This window comes from Dama dama, chromosome 1 (genome assembly GCF_033118175.1).
Source record: "Dama dama isolate Ldn47 chromosome 1, ASM3311817v1, whole genome shotgun sequence".
Lineage (NCBI taxonomy): Eukaryota > Metazoa > Chordata > Mammalia > Artiodactyla > Cervidae > Dama > Dama dama.
Genome location: NC_083681.1, coordinates 50,564,135 through 50,582,500, shown reverse-complemented (window position 1 = coordinate 50,582,500; position 18,366 = coordinate 50,564,135). Strand labels below are relative to the sequence as shown.

General features: G+C 35.8%; 1 protein-coding gene across 4 annotated transcripts in view; it reads right to left on the bottom strand.

Moving 5' to 3' along the window:
* The window catches only part of NUP98 (nucleoporin 98 and 96 precursor), a 91,757-nt gene that overhangs the window by 53,066 nt on the left and 20,325 nt on the right, over positions 1 to 18,366 (bottom strand). For 2 of the 4 annotated variants that reach the window (XM_061149052.1, XM_061149078.1), the window contains 3 exons: positions 16,809 to 16,947; positions 6,634 to 6,726; positions 295 to 435 (listed from right to left, as the gene is read on the bottom strand). In XM_061149052.1, coding sequence (XP_061005035.1) covers positions 295 to 435; positions 6,634 to 6,726; positions 16,809 to 16,947 — 373 coding nt within the window. The remainder of the gene's footprint in view (positions 1 to 294; positions 436 to 6,633; positions 6,727 to 16,808; positions 16,948 to 18,366) is intronic. The other 2 variants (XM_061149061.1, XM_061149070.1) reach the window with 2 other exon arrangements.

Here is an 18,366-nt window from a genome sequence, read left to right as displayed (position 1 = left end):
GCAAAATACAGCAATATAAACACATCACTTATAGATATGAACTTATTTATACACCAGATCAATTAAAATCTGCAACAAAAGTGGTTTCTTTGGGGGCATAAGCCTAGAAGTAAGGAAGCGGGTAAAACGAGGATCTATTGTTAAGTCCTTTCACACTACATGATTGTTTAATGACTTGTATATATGTACTGTTTAAGGAAGGACGGAATAGGGTAGTGTGGAAATTGAAGTCAGCATGTTAAGTATTAGCAAGAAGTAAACCGAGAAAAGCCTTCTAAAGTGACTGACACTTACCTACTGGGGCCTGGGGGGCTCCAAAGCCCAAAGTAGCTGTCGTTGTATTAAATCCAGGGGCCCCAAAGGCTCCTGTACCAAGGGACCCTCCGAGCTTAGGTTGGCTGTTCCCAAACAAAGATGCCTGTCCAGCACCAAGAGCTATGGAGACAAGAGGAAAGAAAAAGTGCCACAGAGGATCCTTTGAATGTTATGTCAGAGGTTAGTTACTTAAAAATATAATACATTTGGAAACTTCATAATAACCACTCATTTCAACAAAAAAATCTAATACAGTAAATGCTACCTATATGCCAGGCACTGTGCTGAGAAAGATAATACTTAGCTTCTCTGTGCTTCAGCTTCCTCAACTATAACATGAGACAATACACAGCTTAGTTATCCTAAGATTAAAATAATACACACATATTAAGCATTTAGGAATCTGAAGAGACTAACAGCAGCAGCAGCAGCAGCAGAGATTAACATCCATTAAATATTAGCTACTATCATCTCATTTAACCTTTACAAATCTGAAGTAGGAACTATTATCCCCATTTTACAGAAGAGAAAATGGAAAGTTTACTAAATTAGTTCAAAGTCACAAATGTAGTATAAGCGGTAAAACCAGAGTTCAAACTTCAATGCATCTGACAATCAGCCAGGGCTCTTAACTGCTACTGTATAGTAAAAACAGACTTGTAAAGAATTTTAAAATTGTCATTGCTCCTTAAATTTCAGCATCTGCAAATCAAAACATTCAACTGAACCAATTAAAGCCTAATGAGTCCATGTTTACGAACTGTGTTGTTGGTAGTGATTTTTTTAAAGTATAAAATGGGAAGAATTCAGTTTTTTAAAAATAAGCTATTGGCATAAATTAAAGGTACTTTTCCACTAGTCTGCCACTCTCAAAAAAGTTATAGTTATCAGCAATTTGGAAGAGCCAAAGTTCCTTTCAACATATCAATGCTTCCTGACAGAGATATGGTTTACCAGGAAAATCACTTCAAACATATATACTTGGGATGTAAAAAATATAGAATACAAACAGCTGTGAGATGCAACCAGAAAAAAGGAGAGTCAGTTTATACTCAGAGAAGCATACAATATAAATTAATGAGGGTGACTCCAAAACGGACAAAACATTCCCTAATTGTTCAACCTCATTAATAACATTAAGAAGATAACAATATAGCAATGGGATTATTTCATCTTTAAAAACCCAGTTTTGAAACAGGGAATAAGACTTAACCCATTAGAAACTGGTGAAAATCCAAAGAATAACTAAAAATATATTATTCCTTCAAAGGACATAGCTTACAGCAAAAATTTCAAGATTCTTTTTTTTCCCCCAGATAACAAACATCTCCTTATCCCTAAATAAAAGCTTAGATAAAACCTGATTATATAAAATGGATAAAAATTTCTGTTCTGGATGGGTGTGTATTTGCATTAGCCCTGAAGGAAGAATCAGGAAACAGTCTAAAAATCACTGTATTTCAGTAAAGCCTACAAAATAATAAAAATGCATAATTAAAGGACTTACACAAGTTGAGGGATACTCTGATGTGATAATGTCAATTTATGTGTCATATTCATGATTTGTTGTAGAAATCATAAGGAAGATATACTGGGGGCACCATGGTAACACTGTTCTTAAAAGCTCCAAGTATGCTCAAAGAATAAGTAAAAATATATTCCTTTGAGACCTTCTAATGAATGTCAGAATGTAATTATATATATATATCAGAATGTCAGAACATATTAGCTTTGGGTAGATTATTCTGTATATCTTAGTCTAACAAACTACTAAATCCCACAGAGCAGGAGAGTGGGTTTGATCCCTGGGTCGGGAAGATCCCCTGGAGAAGGTAATGGCAACCCACGCCACAATTCTTGCCTGGAGAATTCTATGGATAGAGGAGCCTGGCAGGCTACACTCCATGGGTCGTAAAGAGTCAGACACAACTGAGTGACTAACACACACACACATCCCCTTAAACTTCACGGAAAATATTAAAAACTAAAACTCCTTAGTAATGTTACTAAGCAATTACCAAGAAAATGCCATACTACTGATATCCCTGAGAAACAGTTACTATCCCTGTGAAACAAGAAACTGACCCACCCATAATTTAATGAGTGTTCCTTAATCTGAGCACACTGGGAGAAAAAAAAAAATTCATGTCAAAGAATACTATAATATTTCATACTGACTGGTCACTTAAATCTAAGTGTACAAAAAATTCACGTATTTGTACATTTAAAGTTTCTACAGCCTACTAGTCATGAAGTACCCAAAGGCCTATGTTACATGAAAATGTACTTCTGTTGAGGCATGAGTTTGAATCTCTTATCACTCAAAGCAAAAAGCTATATAAGAATATCCATTTAGCTAGTTGAGTTCAGTTGCTCAGTCGTGTCCAACTCTTTGTAACCCCATGGACTGCAGTACGCCAGGCTTCCCTGTCCATCACCAACTCCTGGTGTCTGCTCAAACTCATGTCCATCAAGTCAGTGATGCCATCCAACCATCTCACCTTCTATCATCCCCTTCTCCTCCTGCCTTCAAACTTTCCCAGCATCAGGGTCTTTTCCAAGGAGTCAGCCCTTCGCATCAGATGGCCAAAGTATTGGAGTTTCAGCTTCAGCATCAGTCCTTCCAATGAACATTTAGGACTGATTTCCTGTAGGATGGACTAGTTAGATCTCCTTGCAGTCCAAGGGACTCTCAAGAGTCTTCTCCAATACCACAGTTCAAAAGCATCAATTCTTCGGTGCTCAGCTTTCTTTATAGTCCAACTGTCACATCCATACATGACTACTGGAAAAACCATAGCTCTGACTAGACAGACCTTTGTCAACAAAGTAATGTCTCTGTTTTTTAATATGCTGTCTAGGTTGGTCATAGCTTTTCTTCCAAGAAGCAACTGTCTTTTAATTTCATGGCTGCAATCACCATCTGCAGTGATTTTGGAGCCCCCAAAAATAAAGTCTCTCGCTGTTTTCATTGTTTCCCCATCTATTAGCCATGAAGTGATGGGATAGGATGCCACAATATTAGTTTTTTAAATGTTGAGTTTTAAACCAACTGTTTCACTCTCCTCTTTCATCAAGAGGTTCTTTAGTTCTTCTTCACTTTCTGCCATAAGGGTGGTGTCATCTGCATATCTGAGGTTATTGATATTTCTCCCAGTAAGCTTGATTCCAGCTTGCACTTCATCCAGCCCAGCATTTTGCATGATGTACTCAGCATATAAGTTAAATAAGCAGGGTGACAATACACAACCTTGACGTAATCCTTTCCCAATTTGGAACCAGTCTGTTGTTCCATGTCCAGTTTTAACTGTTGTTTCTTGACCTGCATACAGGTTTCTCAGGAGGCAGGTAAGGTGGTCTGGTATTCCCATCTCTTTAAGAATTTTCCACAATTTATCATGATCCACACAGTCAAAGGCTTAATGTTTCCTTCCAACATAGGAAATGTTGGTAAAGAACATTTCCAACTGCTGATATGATAGCTGATAGCTCAGTTGTTAAAGAATCTGCCTGTAATGCAGGAGACCCCAGTTCGATTCCTGTGTCGGGAAGATTCGCTGGAGAAGGGATAGGCTACCCACTCCAGTATTTTGGCCTGGAGAATTACATGGACTATATATAGTACATGAGGTTGCAAAGAGTCAGACACAACTGAGTAACTTTCACTTTCCCTAAAACATAGTCCAAAGCTACAATGTTATTCTAATTGTGATATCATGCAATGCAGAATTCACTAATGAGGGTACGCATACCTAATAGTATCTAGACACATTCCTCTCAAAGACAAAAGCCTGCCTTAGCAGATGTAACCACCAAAGAATTTCAATAGTGTGTACTCAGTGATCACAATTCTCGTTTCCCTATATCATCTATTGGTGCTATGATTAGGGGTGTAAAGTTCTTTATTGATTGTATTTGGTTTTTAGTTTCTATGGGCAAGGCATCAATTAGGACTATGTAACAGCAATGAAAATGAGATTCACTGTCTGCGAGGCTCAACTGTTCAAGGAAAACCAAATATATTCAAACAAACAAAAAGACTGAGATATTATATCACTGTGGAACAGAAGACAACAGCAACAAGAAAAAACTTACAGACCACTTTACAATCTTGTACAACAGAATAAAGTACTGCAAATCACAGTCTGCAAGACCCAGAAACCAAAGTGGAGAGAATGACAACTTCTGACCACATAAAAATAAAACTGGTACATTAAGATACCATAAACAAAATTAAATGATAAAGACAGAGTGGAAAAATCTGGTAACAGACATTATCCAAGCTTAGGTTTACAGTTCATAAACTAGAGTCAAAACTACCTTGAAAAAGCCCACACCAAAGCTTAATCTTCCCTCTGGGATTAGACAAGAACACTAATGTCAGAAGTTATATTCTGCTTAAGTTTAAGGAACACACTGTACAAAAACCACAGATTTTTAGTTTTCATTTCTTGCAAAATATATGTTGTGGAATTTGAGTAAGCTCAAAAGCTCAAAAAGTTTTCCATACAACCAAAAAGATTTAATATCTACAGTATATAAAACATTATCAAAAGTAAATGAAGATCAAATTAAATAGAGAACTGAAAGATGCAAACAGCCAGGAAACATACACAAAGGTATCCCTCACTGGTAATCAGCACAGTGCAAATCAGAACTACCACCTTTCACTACCATTCACACACAGATGAAGAAAACAAACAATATGGAAAGGGTAAGAAAAAGGGAGCATTTTTATAGAATATGGGCAAAAATGCAAACTGGCATTCTTTGTGGAAGGCAAATTAAAATTAGCAAGACTGATCAAAATTCAAAAATATGTGTATATTCTGACAATTCCCAACTCAATCCTAGAGTAACACTACCATACACAAAATTACATAACACAGATCTTCACTACCACACTGCTAATAAAATCAAATAATTCAAATGACCATCAACAGGAGAAAAGTTAAATTATGGTATATGTAAGTACTCATGTGTTATATATATATATATGCATACAATGGAACACTTAATAGATACTTTTAAAGAAATGGGTTAGATATACATATATCAACCCAAAGAAAAAATATATGCCCAAAATGTCATGGGAAATGAAAAAAAAAAAAAGCAGAATAAGGAAGCTGCTTTCAGTTTGAAACATTTTTGACCACAGCACATAATATGAAATACACTGAGACCCATAACACACACATACATAAAACTAAAAGTTAAATCAATATTTAACCTTGCAATAGATTTTTTAATTCTAGTTCATTTTAAAGAATGCTGGTTGCAATCAAGTACATTAATATTATACTACCTGATATATCTCAGCCTTTGGTTTAAAAAACACTGGTGTAGGACATGGTTTCCTTTCAAGAATATCACAAAAATTCTCTATATAAAACACATACAGCATACAAACATACATGTGTGTATATACATATATGGAAAATGTATATAAAGAAGTCTGACAATATACATGCCTAACTTCCAATAGCTGTTACTTCACTATTGAAAAGTGTGGGCTTTTCATGTTAGTTCTGTTACTGACTTTTTAAGACCTTATATCTTTTATTTTAAAAAGAAAACAAAGGGAAACAGTTCAGGGAGTACAAAATGAGGTTATATTAAAAGGAGATTACAGATAACTGGACAATAGGGGCAGAGAACACAGAAATAAATGGTTTGGAACTAAATGACTCACCTATGGTCACATGAATTGGGGAAGTAGACAAAACTATATGCTTAAATTACCCTGTAAGCACTTACTCATTTTATGAGCATCACCCTCTCCAACTGTTTAAAACAGCTGGGCAGGTAGAAGGAACAACGTCTTCAAAGGCGTTGAAAAATAATTATCAATGGCAGGAATGGAGACAAAGGCTTGACATTTCAGCTCTATAACAAAGTGAGAAGAATGGAAAAGCATACACAGACCTTGCAAAACCTCAATCTATATGTTAATTACTTCAGCATGTGCTCTTACTGCTGCATTATTAGGGTAATAAAGCTTACTTAACTAACAGTTCAGGGTCTCAGGGACTTGTCATCATACTGACAGGTCTCACATTAAGTACTGAAAATCCGAGGGAGACCAGGACTACCACAGAACATTTTGTAGAAAAGGAATGAATATACAGCTTCTAAGATAAATGAGCCAGTGTTTTAAAGCCTGGTAAAGCATATGGGAATGTTTTATAAATCTGTTTGTGAAAATGAAAATCTGTAGGCCTCTTCTTTTCATACATATGATCAAACTGAAGTCTTAAGTTCCAACAGCTAGAAAGCCAAGTTGTATCACTTGCTAAGTCTCACAGTATAATCCCTTACCTGTTCCAAATCCTGCACCAAGCCCCGTTCCCAGAGTGCCAGGTCCTGGTTTACTTCCAAAAATACTATTCCCACTGGTATTCGTGCCGAATCCTAGAAAGACAAAAGAGTGAGTACACTGTACTTTAACACAATTCTCAATTTCCTATACAAGGGAATTTAAAACAAAGCAGTCTGACCGTAGGTTTTGCATCCTTTCATTTTTTGACATTTAGAAATCCTAAATGGCAGGCTAATTTAACTTAAAAAATTTTTTTATAACCATAAATAGACCCCCACAGTCTTCCTATTTACTTAATTACATTTTAGACTTAATTCAGTATAGGATAATACCCAATATTAAAGCAAAGTGATTGTGCTTGAGCTTGCGGAACATTCCCTTTGTAAGACTCAAAGCCTCCATTGTTCTTTTTAAACTTAATTTATTTGGCTGCCTCAGGTTTCAGGTGCAGCTTGGCATGTGGGATTCTTAGCTCCCTGACCACAGACCAAACCCGCATCCCTGGACCACAAGAAAAGTCCTCTCAAAGCCTCCATTCTATGCTTCATGCTTAATTAATAGAAGAAAAATAATTCCCTCAAATTTTCACTGAAAAATAAGACAGTCAACCAAGACACTTCACTGAACCTAAAGATTCTTGCTAAGTGAAGATTGCCTATAAAAATCTCTACATCAGGCTTTGTTTTGAATAGATGGACCTTGTATGAATAGTAATGTGTGGCTGTAATCACACATTGAGAAGCTTTAATGGCGTCAAATTCAATCAACTTATAGGAGCACACAAGGACTCAGCTAGCTAATAGTAAAAAAAAGATAATATTATCTATGAATAACTTTGAGTTGAATTATTTCATTGTCAGAGGTGATGGAGAGTTGAACAAAACCATCCTTTCATTGTGATCCATTGTTTACAGAAAATCCTGTGATTCCCTTCTAAAATCCACAGGTCTCCCCACAAAGGCACGTACATCATATATCACTCTACTGCTGCTATTATTTCTCTTTTGTTCACATATGTCCACACTTTCTGTGCTCCTTTTGGAGCTAAACATCAACAAAACAGCTAACGAACATACCATTAATTTCTTTTGATAAGAGGGAAAAACTAATCACTGGCCAGCAAATTCTGTTTGTGAAACATTTGAAGTCTTTTATAAAGGTATCATGGAGGTGAACAAGTTCAAAACATATTAGAATAAAGTGTTTTGGAATATGTATCAGTGTCACCAACTAAGAATATACTGTGTCATGCCAGTTTTGAATTTACATCTAAATTAAAAATGCTAAGAAAAAAAGTTTAAACAGTTAAAAACATATTACTAAAGACATTTAAAAATCCAAGCTAGTAATCTGACATACTTCTAATATATTTAATTCATGCATTCATTAAATCTTTTCAATTGTCTTAATAGCTATGCCACAAAACGGAGTACTGCCTGCTCAAGCACAATCAATTTTCTTTAAAGAAAAACAAAACAAAACTAAAAAACCAGAATATATACTGGAGATGTTCTTTGTTTTTCTGAGTTAAAATTTTACCAAAAAAGATCTTCCAGTCCCACAGCAGAAAACAAGATACTCGTGAACTACCTCAAACCCACAGGAGGGAAATAAGTCCCAACTTACACTGTTTATACCACACATTTCCAGATTCTCACTGACAAAAGCTTATCAACTCAGTTATTTCAAAACAACTTTAAGTTAAAACTAAGAACAATCAATCAACAATCAGTTAATTTACAACAGAAGAGCCAAGAATATACAATAAAGAAAGGACAGTCTCTTCAATTAATGGCATTGGGGAAACTGGACAACCACATATAAAAGAATAAAAGTGGACCATTATCTTACACCATAAACAAAATGGATTAAAGACCTGAACACAAGATCTGAAATCATAAAATTCCTAGAAGGAAACATAGCGGGTAAGTTCCTCTGTATCTGTCTTGGTCATGATTTTTGGATCTGACACTAAAAGCAAAGGCAACAAAAGAAAAATAAGTAAGTGGGACTATAACTAAAAAGCTTCTGCACAGAAAAGGAAACCACAACAAAATGTAAAGGCAATCTACTGAACAGGAGAAAATATTTGCACATCATATATATGATACATGGCTAAAATTCAAACTACATAATTCACACAACTTAATGGCAAAAAAACAATCCAATTAAAAAAATGCAATGAGGACAGGAACAGACGTCTTTCTAAATACTACATACAGATGACCAACAGGTACATGAGAAGATGCTTAACATAGCTAATCACCAGTGAAATGCAAATCAAAGCCAATGACATCACCTCACTGTTGTCAAAACGACTACTACCTAAAAAGACAACAAATAATAAGTGCTGGTGAGAATGTGGAGGAAAGGTGGACCCTTCTTACAATGTTGGTGGGAATGTATGGTGCAGCCATGATGGAAAACAGTATAGTATGGAAGGTCCTCAAAAAATTAAAAATAGAACTACCATACAATTCAGCAATTCCACTCCCAGGCACATACCCAAAGAAAATGAAAACACTAATTTGAAAAGAAATATGTACCTCAATATTTGCAGCAGCATTATTTACTATAGCCAAGATATGGAAGCAATCTTAAGTGCATATCAATGGATGAATGGGTAAAGAAAACATGGTATATATGTGTAACAAAATATTGTTTAGCCACAAAATACAAAGAAAACTTTGCATCTGTGTAACATGAAGAGACCTTATGGGCATAATGCTATGTGAATTAAGCAAGGCAAAGAAAATAAAATACAAATAAGTGACACAAGACAAAGACAAGTGTTCTCACTTATTTGTGGAATGTTAAAAAACAAAATCACCACCAGGAAAAACAAGCTCACCAATACAGAGAAGAGATCAGTGGTTGCCAGAAGCAGAGGGTGGGTGATAGGCAAAATGGGTGAAAGAGAATCAAAAGGGGCAAATTTAGAGCTACAAAATAATTCCTGGGATTATAAGACATAGCATGCTGACTATAGTTAAAAATACTGCACTGCATATCTGAAAGTTGCTAACAGAGTAGGTATACATGGTTTTTCCAGTAGTCATGTATGGATGTGACAGTTGGACTATGAAGAAAGCTAAGCACCGAAGAATTGATGCTTTTGAACTGTGGTATTGGAGAAGACTCTTGAGAGTCCCTTGGACTGCAAGGAGATCCAACCAGTCCACCCTAAAGGAAATCGGTCCTGAATATTCACTGGAAGGACTGATGCTGAAGCTGAAACTCCAATACTTTGGCCATAAGATGCAAAGAACTGACTCATTGGAAAAGACCCTGATGCTGGGAAAGACTGAAGGCGGGAGAAGAGGATGACAGAGGATGAGATGGTTGGAGGGCATCACTGACTCAATGGACATGAGTCTGAGTAAACTCTGGGAGTTGGTGATGGACAGGGAGGCCTGACGTGCTGCAGCCCATGGGGTTGCAAAGAGTCGGACATGACTGAGTGACTGAACTGAACTGAAGTGAGTAGGAGATCTTAGAATTTTCATCACAAGAAAAAAAATTTCTATTGATGATGATAAACATTTCACAATATATACAAATATTTGACCATTACATTGAACATCTGAAATGTAAGGCCTCCCAATGTAATGTCAGTTATGTATCAATTTTTTAAAAAGATTAAAGATCAATACTCAAAAGATCTTCAACCTCTCTAAACTCTTGCTCACCAGTGCTGACATCCTGCCTGTAATTTCTCTCCTAAAACAACTATATTCTATTCCTTTCATTCAGAAACTGACACTGTCATATACTCAATCTTAAACTAGTCCTTGTTAGGAATAATCACTAAGAAAAGGAACAGATGACTCTAAAGAATGACTTAAGGGTGTGGCAACATCAACTGTAGCAAGTATTCCAACCTTTTCAACTCTGGATTTATCATTACCATAATGAAATACAATCCCATACAGGGTAACATGCAACTAACAATGAAGTAACAATGCTACAAATCTTCGTGCAACCTTATTCCATTTCCAGGTTTGTTATATGACTTATTTCCAAATCAGAAGAATATCTCTGCCCACAACATCAAATTGACAGCTTCCCAAGACAAGAGAAACATCAAAGAAAGTCTCACTTAGATCTGGATCCCTCCAGGGTGGTAATGGAATGATTAAGTTCACCCAACAGAAAAACAAAACCTGTCACCCAGCAATCTATATTCCTTGGGAGTCTTTCCTCTCAGGGCTTATTCATTAATAAACTCTTAGTGAGCACCGACTCTATGCCAGGCACTAGGTCAGCACTAAGGATTTAATAAAAAAAAATTAAAAAGGACAATTTAGCACATAAGTTAGTGAAGCACATCAAATAAAGATGAGTTTTCAAGATGCCACAAAATAAGAAAACTACAGGCCAATATCACTGATGAACATAGATGCAAAAATCCTTAACAAAATTCTAGCAAACAGAATCCAACAACATATTAAAAAAAATCATACACCATGACCAAGTGGGCTTTATCCCAGGAATGCAAGGATTCTTTAATATCCGCAAATCAATCAATGTAATACACCACATTAACAAATTGAAAGATAAAAACCATATGATTATCTCAACAGATGCAGAGAAAGCCTTTGACAAAATTCAACACTCATTTATGATTAAAACTCTCCAGAAAGCAGGAATAGAAGGAACATACCTCAACATAGTAAAAGCTATATATGACAAACCCACAGCAAGCATCACCCTCAATGGTGAAAAATTGAAAGCATTTCCCCTGAAATCAGGAACAAGACAAGGGTGCCCACTCTCACCACTACTATTCAACATAGTGTTGGAAGTTTTGGCCACAGCAATCAGAGCAGAAAAAGAAGTAAAAGGAATCCAGATAGGAAAAGAAGAAGTGAAACTCTCACTGTTTGCAGATGACATGATCCTCTACATAGAAAACCCTAAAGACTCTACCAGAAAATTACTAGAGCTAATCAATGAATATAGTGAAGTTGCAGGATATAAAACTAATACACAGAAATCGCTTGCATTCCTATACACTAACAATGAGAAAACAGAAAGAGAAATTAAGGAAACAATACCATTCACCACTGCAACAGAAAGAATAAAATACTTAGGAGCATATCTACCTAAAGAAACAAAGGACCTATACATAGAAAACTATAAAACACTGATGAAAGAAATCAAAGAGGACACAAACAGATGGAGAAACATACCGTGTTCATGGATTGGAAGAATCAATATTGTCAAAATGGCTATTCTACCCAAAGCAATCTATAGATTCAATGCAATCCCTATCAAGCTACCAACGGTATTTTTCACAGAACTAGAACAATTAATTTCACAATTCGTATGGAAATACAAAAAACCTCCAATAGCCAAAGTAATCTTGAGAAAGAAGAATGGAACTGGAGGAATCAACCTGCCTGACTTCAGACTCTACTACAAAGCCACAGTCATCAAGACAGTATGGTACTGGCACAAAGACAGAAATATAGATCAATGGAACAGAATAGAAAGCCCAGAGATATATCCATGAACCTATGGACACCTTATCTTTGACAAAGGAGGCAAGGATATACAATGGAAAAAAGACAACCTCTTTAACAAGTGGTGCTGGGAAAACTGGTCAACCACTTGTAAAAGAATGAAACTAGAACACTTTCTAACACCATACACAAAAATAAACTCAAAATGGATTAAAGATCTAAATGTAAGACCAGAAACCATAAAACTCCTAGAGGAGAACATAGGCAAAACCCTCTCCGACATAAATCACAGCAAGATCCTCTATGACCCACCTCCCAGAATATTGGAAATAAAAGCAAAACTAAACAAATGGGACCTAATGAAACTTAAAAGCTTCTGCACAACAAAGGAAACTATAAGTAAGGTGAAAAGACAGCCCTCAGATCGGGAGAAAATAATAGCAAATGAAGAAACAGACAAAGGATTAATCTCAAAAATATACAAGCAACTCCTGCAGCTCAATTCCAGAAAAATAAATGACCCAATCAAAAAATGGGCCAAAGAACTAAACAGACATTTCTCCAAAGAAGACATACAGATGGCTAACAAACACATGAAAAGATGCTCAACATCACTCATTATCAGAGAAATGCAAATCAAAACCACAATGAGGTACCATTACACGCCAGGCAGGATGGCTGCTATCCAAAAGTCTACAAGCAATAAATGCTGGAGAGGGTGTGGAGAAAAGGGAACCCTCTTACACTGTTGGTGGGAATGCAAACTAGTACAGCCACTATGGAAAACAGTGTGGAGATTCCTAAAAAACTGGAAATAGAACTGCCACATGACCCAGCAATCCCACTTCTGGGCATACACACTGAGGAAACCAGATCTGAAAGAGACACGTGCACCCCAATGTTCATCGCAGCACTGTTTATAATAGCCAGGACATGGAAACAACCTAGATGCTCATCAGCAGATGAATGGATAAGGAAGCTGTGGTACATATACACCATGGAATATTACTCAGCCGTTAAAAAGAATTCATTTGAATCAGTCCTAATGAGATGGATGAAACTGAAGCCCATTATACAGAGTGAAGTAAGCCAGAAAGATAAAGAACATTACAGCATACTAACACATATATATGGAGTTTAGAAAGATGGTAACGATAACCCTATATGCAAAACAGAAAAAGAGACACAGAAATACAGAACAGACTTTTGAACTCTGTGGGAGAAGGTGAGGGTGGGATGTTTCAAAAGAACAGCATGTGTACTATCTATGGTGAAACAGATCGCCAGCCCAGGTGGGATGCATGAGACAAGTGCTCGGGCCTGGTGCACTGGGAAGACCCAGAGGAATCGGGTGGAGAGGGAGGTGGGAGGGGGGATCGGGATGGGGAATACGTGTAACTCTATGGCTGATTCATATCAATGTATGACAAAACCCACTGAAATGTTGTGAAGTAATTAGCCTCCAACTAATAAAAAAATTTAAAAAAAAAGAAAAGAAAAGAAAAAAAAAAAGAACACATACACATGAAAAAGCAGTAAATACATAAATGTACCTATAAATGTGATATTTGTGCCAAATGAAGTTTTAAATGATTATTCAAAAAAAAAAAAAAGAATGAAACTAGAACACTTTCTAACACCATACACAAAAATAAACTCAAAATGGATTAAAGATCTAAATGTAAGACCAGAAACTATAAAACTCTTAGAGGAGAACATAGGCAAAACACTCTCTGACATAAATCACAGCAGGATCCTCTATGATCCACCTCCCAGAATATTGGAAATAAAAGCAAAACTAAACAAATGGGACCTAATGAAACTTAAAAGCTTTTGCACTACAAAGGAAACTATAAGTAAGGTGAAAAGACAGCCCTCAGATTGGGAGAAAATAATAGCAAATGAAGAAACAGACAAAGGATTAATCTCAAAAATATACAGGCAACTCCTGCAGCTCAATTCCAGAAAAATAAATGACCCAATCAAAAAATGGGCCAAAGAACTAAACAGACATTTCTCCAAAGAAGACATACAGATGGCTAACAAACACATGAAAAGATGCTCAACATCACTCATTATCAGAGAAATGCAAATCAAAACCACAATGAGGTACCATTACACGCCAGGCAGGATGGCTGCTATCCAAAAGTCTACAAGCAATAAATGCTGGAGAGGGTGTGGAGAAAAGGGAACCCTCTTACACTGTTGGTGGGAATGCAAACTAGTACAGCCGCTATGGAAAACAGTGTGGAGATTCCTTAAAAAACTGGAAATAGAACTGCCACATGACCCAGCAATCCCACTTCTGGGCATACACACTGAGGAAACCAGATGTGAAAGAGACACGTGCACCCCAATGTTCATCGCAGCACTGTTTATAATAGCCAGGACATGGAAGCAACCTAGATGCCCATCAGCAGATGAATGGATAAGGAAGCTGTGGTACATATACACCATGGAATATTACTCAGCCGTTAAAAAGAATTCATTTGAATCAGTTCTAATGAGATGGATGAAACTGGAGCCCATTATACAGAGTGAAGTAAGCCAGAAAGATAAAGAACATTACAGCATACTAACACATATATATGGAATTTAGAAAGATGGTAATGATAACCCTATATGGAAAACAGAAAAAAGAGACACAGAAGTACAGAACAGACCTTTGAAGTCTGTGGGAGGTGAGGGTGGGATGTTTCCGAAGAACAGCATGTATATTATCTATGGTGAAACAGATCACCAGCCCAGGTGGGATGCATGAGACAAGTGCTCGGGCCTGGTGCACTGGGAAGACCCAGAGGAATCAGGTGGAGAGGGAGGTGGGAGGGGGGATCGGGATGGGGAACACGTGTAACTCTATGGCTGATTCATATCAATGTATGAGAAAACCCACTGAAATGTTGTGAAGTAATTAGCCTCCAACTAATAAAAAAAAAAAAAAAAAAAAAGATGAGTTTTCATTTCCAAATCAAGTAGTCTACACAAATACCTTGTCAGAAAATATATTTAATTCTGAACATCAAGTGTGCTACCAAAAAACAAGTCTTTTCAAAAGGAACAAAATTACCTCTTAAGGGGGAGAAAAAAATCACAGATATAAAATAGTTTATGCAGTTGGGGTGGGAGGGAGGTTCAAGAGGGAGGGCATATATACTCACAACTGATTCAAGTTGTTGTATGGCAGAAACCAACACAACATTGTAAAGTAATTATCCTCAACTAAAAATGGTTTATCGTCTTCCAAAGAGCCACAGTACATAAACAGATTATACACTATATACCTGGTATTAAAATTTCATTAAGTGAGAAGATGATTAATAAGGGGGAAAAAGGTCTACAAAGGATCCCTGGGGAAAAGGGAGTGACAGTGATTTTAAAAGGCTGAAAAACACTGATTTAACCCTTAAGTATCTTTCTCATCTTATTTCATAGATAAGAAACAAATACACAAAACTGATATCCATGCTAACCAAGTCCACTGTCTCAAGACCATTCTTTATACATAGAGTACAGACAAAAAGGTAGAAAGTCTATAGGTAGAATGATAAACATTACTAGGAGTGAATGAACAACTTCACTCTTCACACTTCACTTTATAACAATGAAAGGGGTTATAAAAATCAAATCAAATATTAATACATTAATTTAAGAACTGGTACCTGATAAAGATTTATCTATCCCCTTCACATAGTTCCTCTTTCCATGAAAACATATACCATTCCAATGGATATTTAATGCAGCCTCTTTTTCCAGTACAAGATCATTTAAAAAACTCACTGAAAAAATTTAACTGCTGACTTAAGGCAAATAACCATTAACCAGTTTGTACTCATCTCCCATAAAATATCCAGAGCCTAATGTTATGTCTGGTACATGAAATACTTTAAAGAAGTATTTCAATCACTATTTCCTTTGGTAAAGAAACAAACTTTCCATGACTGATTTAACTCAAAATATGGTGAATCTGTTTGAAAACTTACTTAGGTAGTTATAGTTAAAATAATAGAAATGTTTCTATTAAACAAATTAAAAAATTTCCAGCATGTCTCTGAAGAGTAGTTTAAGGTTCGTTTTTCTGTCATTCAATCTTACCTGCTATTGTCCACTTTTCTTCCCCAATGAATATGTATTCAAAATAAAACATTTTTGCCAACTATAGAAAAACTACTGAACAATCCCTCAAATCAGAAAGGCTTTAACTTTCAATAAGAATCATCAAATCTCAAAAAACAACAAAACACAAAACAACAACAAAAAGTTTAAAAAGGAATCATCAAATCTCATCTGTTCACTACCTCCCTGTGTGAAAGATCTTGGTCTAAAACAATGTGTTATCTCAACCAAATGTGCTTCACTTTTTGTTTCTCAATTATTGATGAGGTAATCCAATGAAAATGTTTTCTTATTTTGAAAATAATCAACCTCCATTAGAGAACCAACATTCTGCAAGATACCTCTAACTGCACCCGTTAAATACTGCATTTTATCCAAAGCAGGGAATCAAAAGAATATAAATTAGTTAAGGCAATTTATATCTCTTCTAGGCATCTTAACCCAAGTCCTTGAGTTTAAACTTTTCCCTCTGGTAATCTATCAAGCCAGAGCTTACCTGTGAATTTTAAAATATTCCCAATAATATGAATCAGGAGAATGATGTGTGGTATAGTCAGTGTAACTTTAAGAGAGTCAAACCTGCTTTTTGTATGTACCAAAATTGGAAGTGTTTGTATTGGTTCCTAAAGTCAGGGTTGGTTTGTTACCAAAGAGCCCGCCACTCGTTGTACCAAATGAAGGAGCACTGGTTGTGCTGGTTCCAAACGTAGTAAGCTTGTTATTTCCAAACAGGGTCTAAAAAGAACACAACACAGGACAATTTTAAGTAGTATGTAAGACATACTCTAAACAGTAAATAGATAAATCAGGTATATTGGACTGGGTGTGTGGTAAGGGAGAGAAGATGTCATAATTTTTATGAAAAAGGTATGAATAAGGATGAATAATGACTCTTAGAAAAGTATCTAATCTGAGCAAGATTAACAAGACAGAATGCTCCTAGCCTGAGAAGTTAATGATAACAGCTCACCAAACGTAGTATTTCAGTGAGACAAAGAAAAAAATAAATAACAAGGCAATCAAATTATTTTTTACCTGGTAACAAAAATGTTATCATGTATTGAATATACCAGCAGAAAGAGTTACAGTAAAAAATTTAAACAAGCTGCAACATGGATGAACCTTGAATATATTATGCTAAGTAAAAGAAATCAGTCACCAAAGATGTGATTCCATTTACATGAAATATACAGAATAGGTAAATACATAAACAGCTGATCTGAACTGACTGGGGGAAAATGAGAAGTGACTATTAATGGGGATGACGTTTCTTTTTAGGGTGACAAATATGTTCTAAAATTGATTATGGTGATAGCTGCACAATCTGTGAATAAGCTAGAAACCACAAAATTTTAAACTTCAAAAGGATGAATTGTACGGCAAGTGGATTACACCCCAATAAAGTTTTTTAAAAAAATAAGAACTTTCTGAAGCGTTTTTTAAAGATAATTTTCTCAATTTCTCACCTCAAAAAAGATATAATAGATTTCAATCTCCATGAAAACCACCACATGATTTGGTGATTTTTGTTAAAAAACTATAGAGTCCAAAGCTTGTTGTAATGGACAAATGTAGACACCAAGTTTCTTTAAAAGGTATTTACTATTGTTTTTTAAGTCAAGTGTACTCCTAAATAGTAATGTTTTCCTTAAATGATGTAACAAGAAAAAAAAAATTCAGTTAACCCTCCAGCAGCATGAAAACCTTAAGAATAAAATTTTAGTAACTTGATCAACACCAAAAATATGTAATTAACAAATATGATACCAACTTATCACCCAAAACAGAAGGTAGAACCAGGAATTTAAAATGATCTGATTTTAAGGGCAAAAGCATCCCAACTTAGACTCAACAATTTAGCCAACGGGAGTGGTTAGTTCAGGAGACAGAGAAGTTTCAAAAAGAACCTACTTTCTGAAAATAAACCAATTATAAAGTTACCTATTTTCTGGTACTAAATAGCTTTCAGTTACTATCAGTATCAAATCATACAATATTACTCCCCCCCCAAATGCTCGAAAGACAGATTTTGCTTTTCTTAAATTCAACATTCCATTTTTTTTAATTTTGTCGGTTTTTTTCATTTTTTGGCTGTGCCATGTGGCTTATGGGATCTTAGTTCCACAACAAGGGATTGAATCCCCGGGCAGTGAA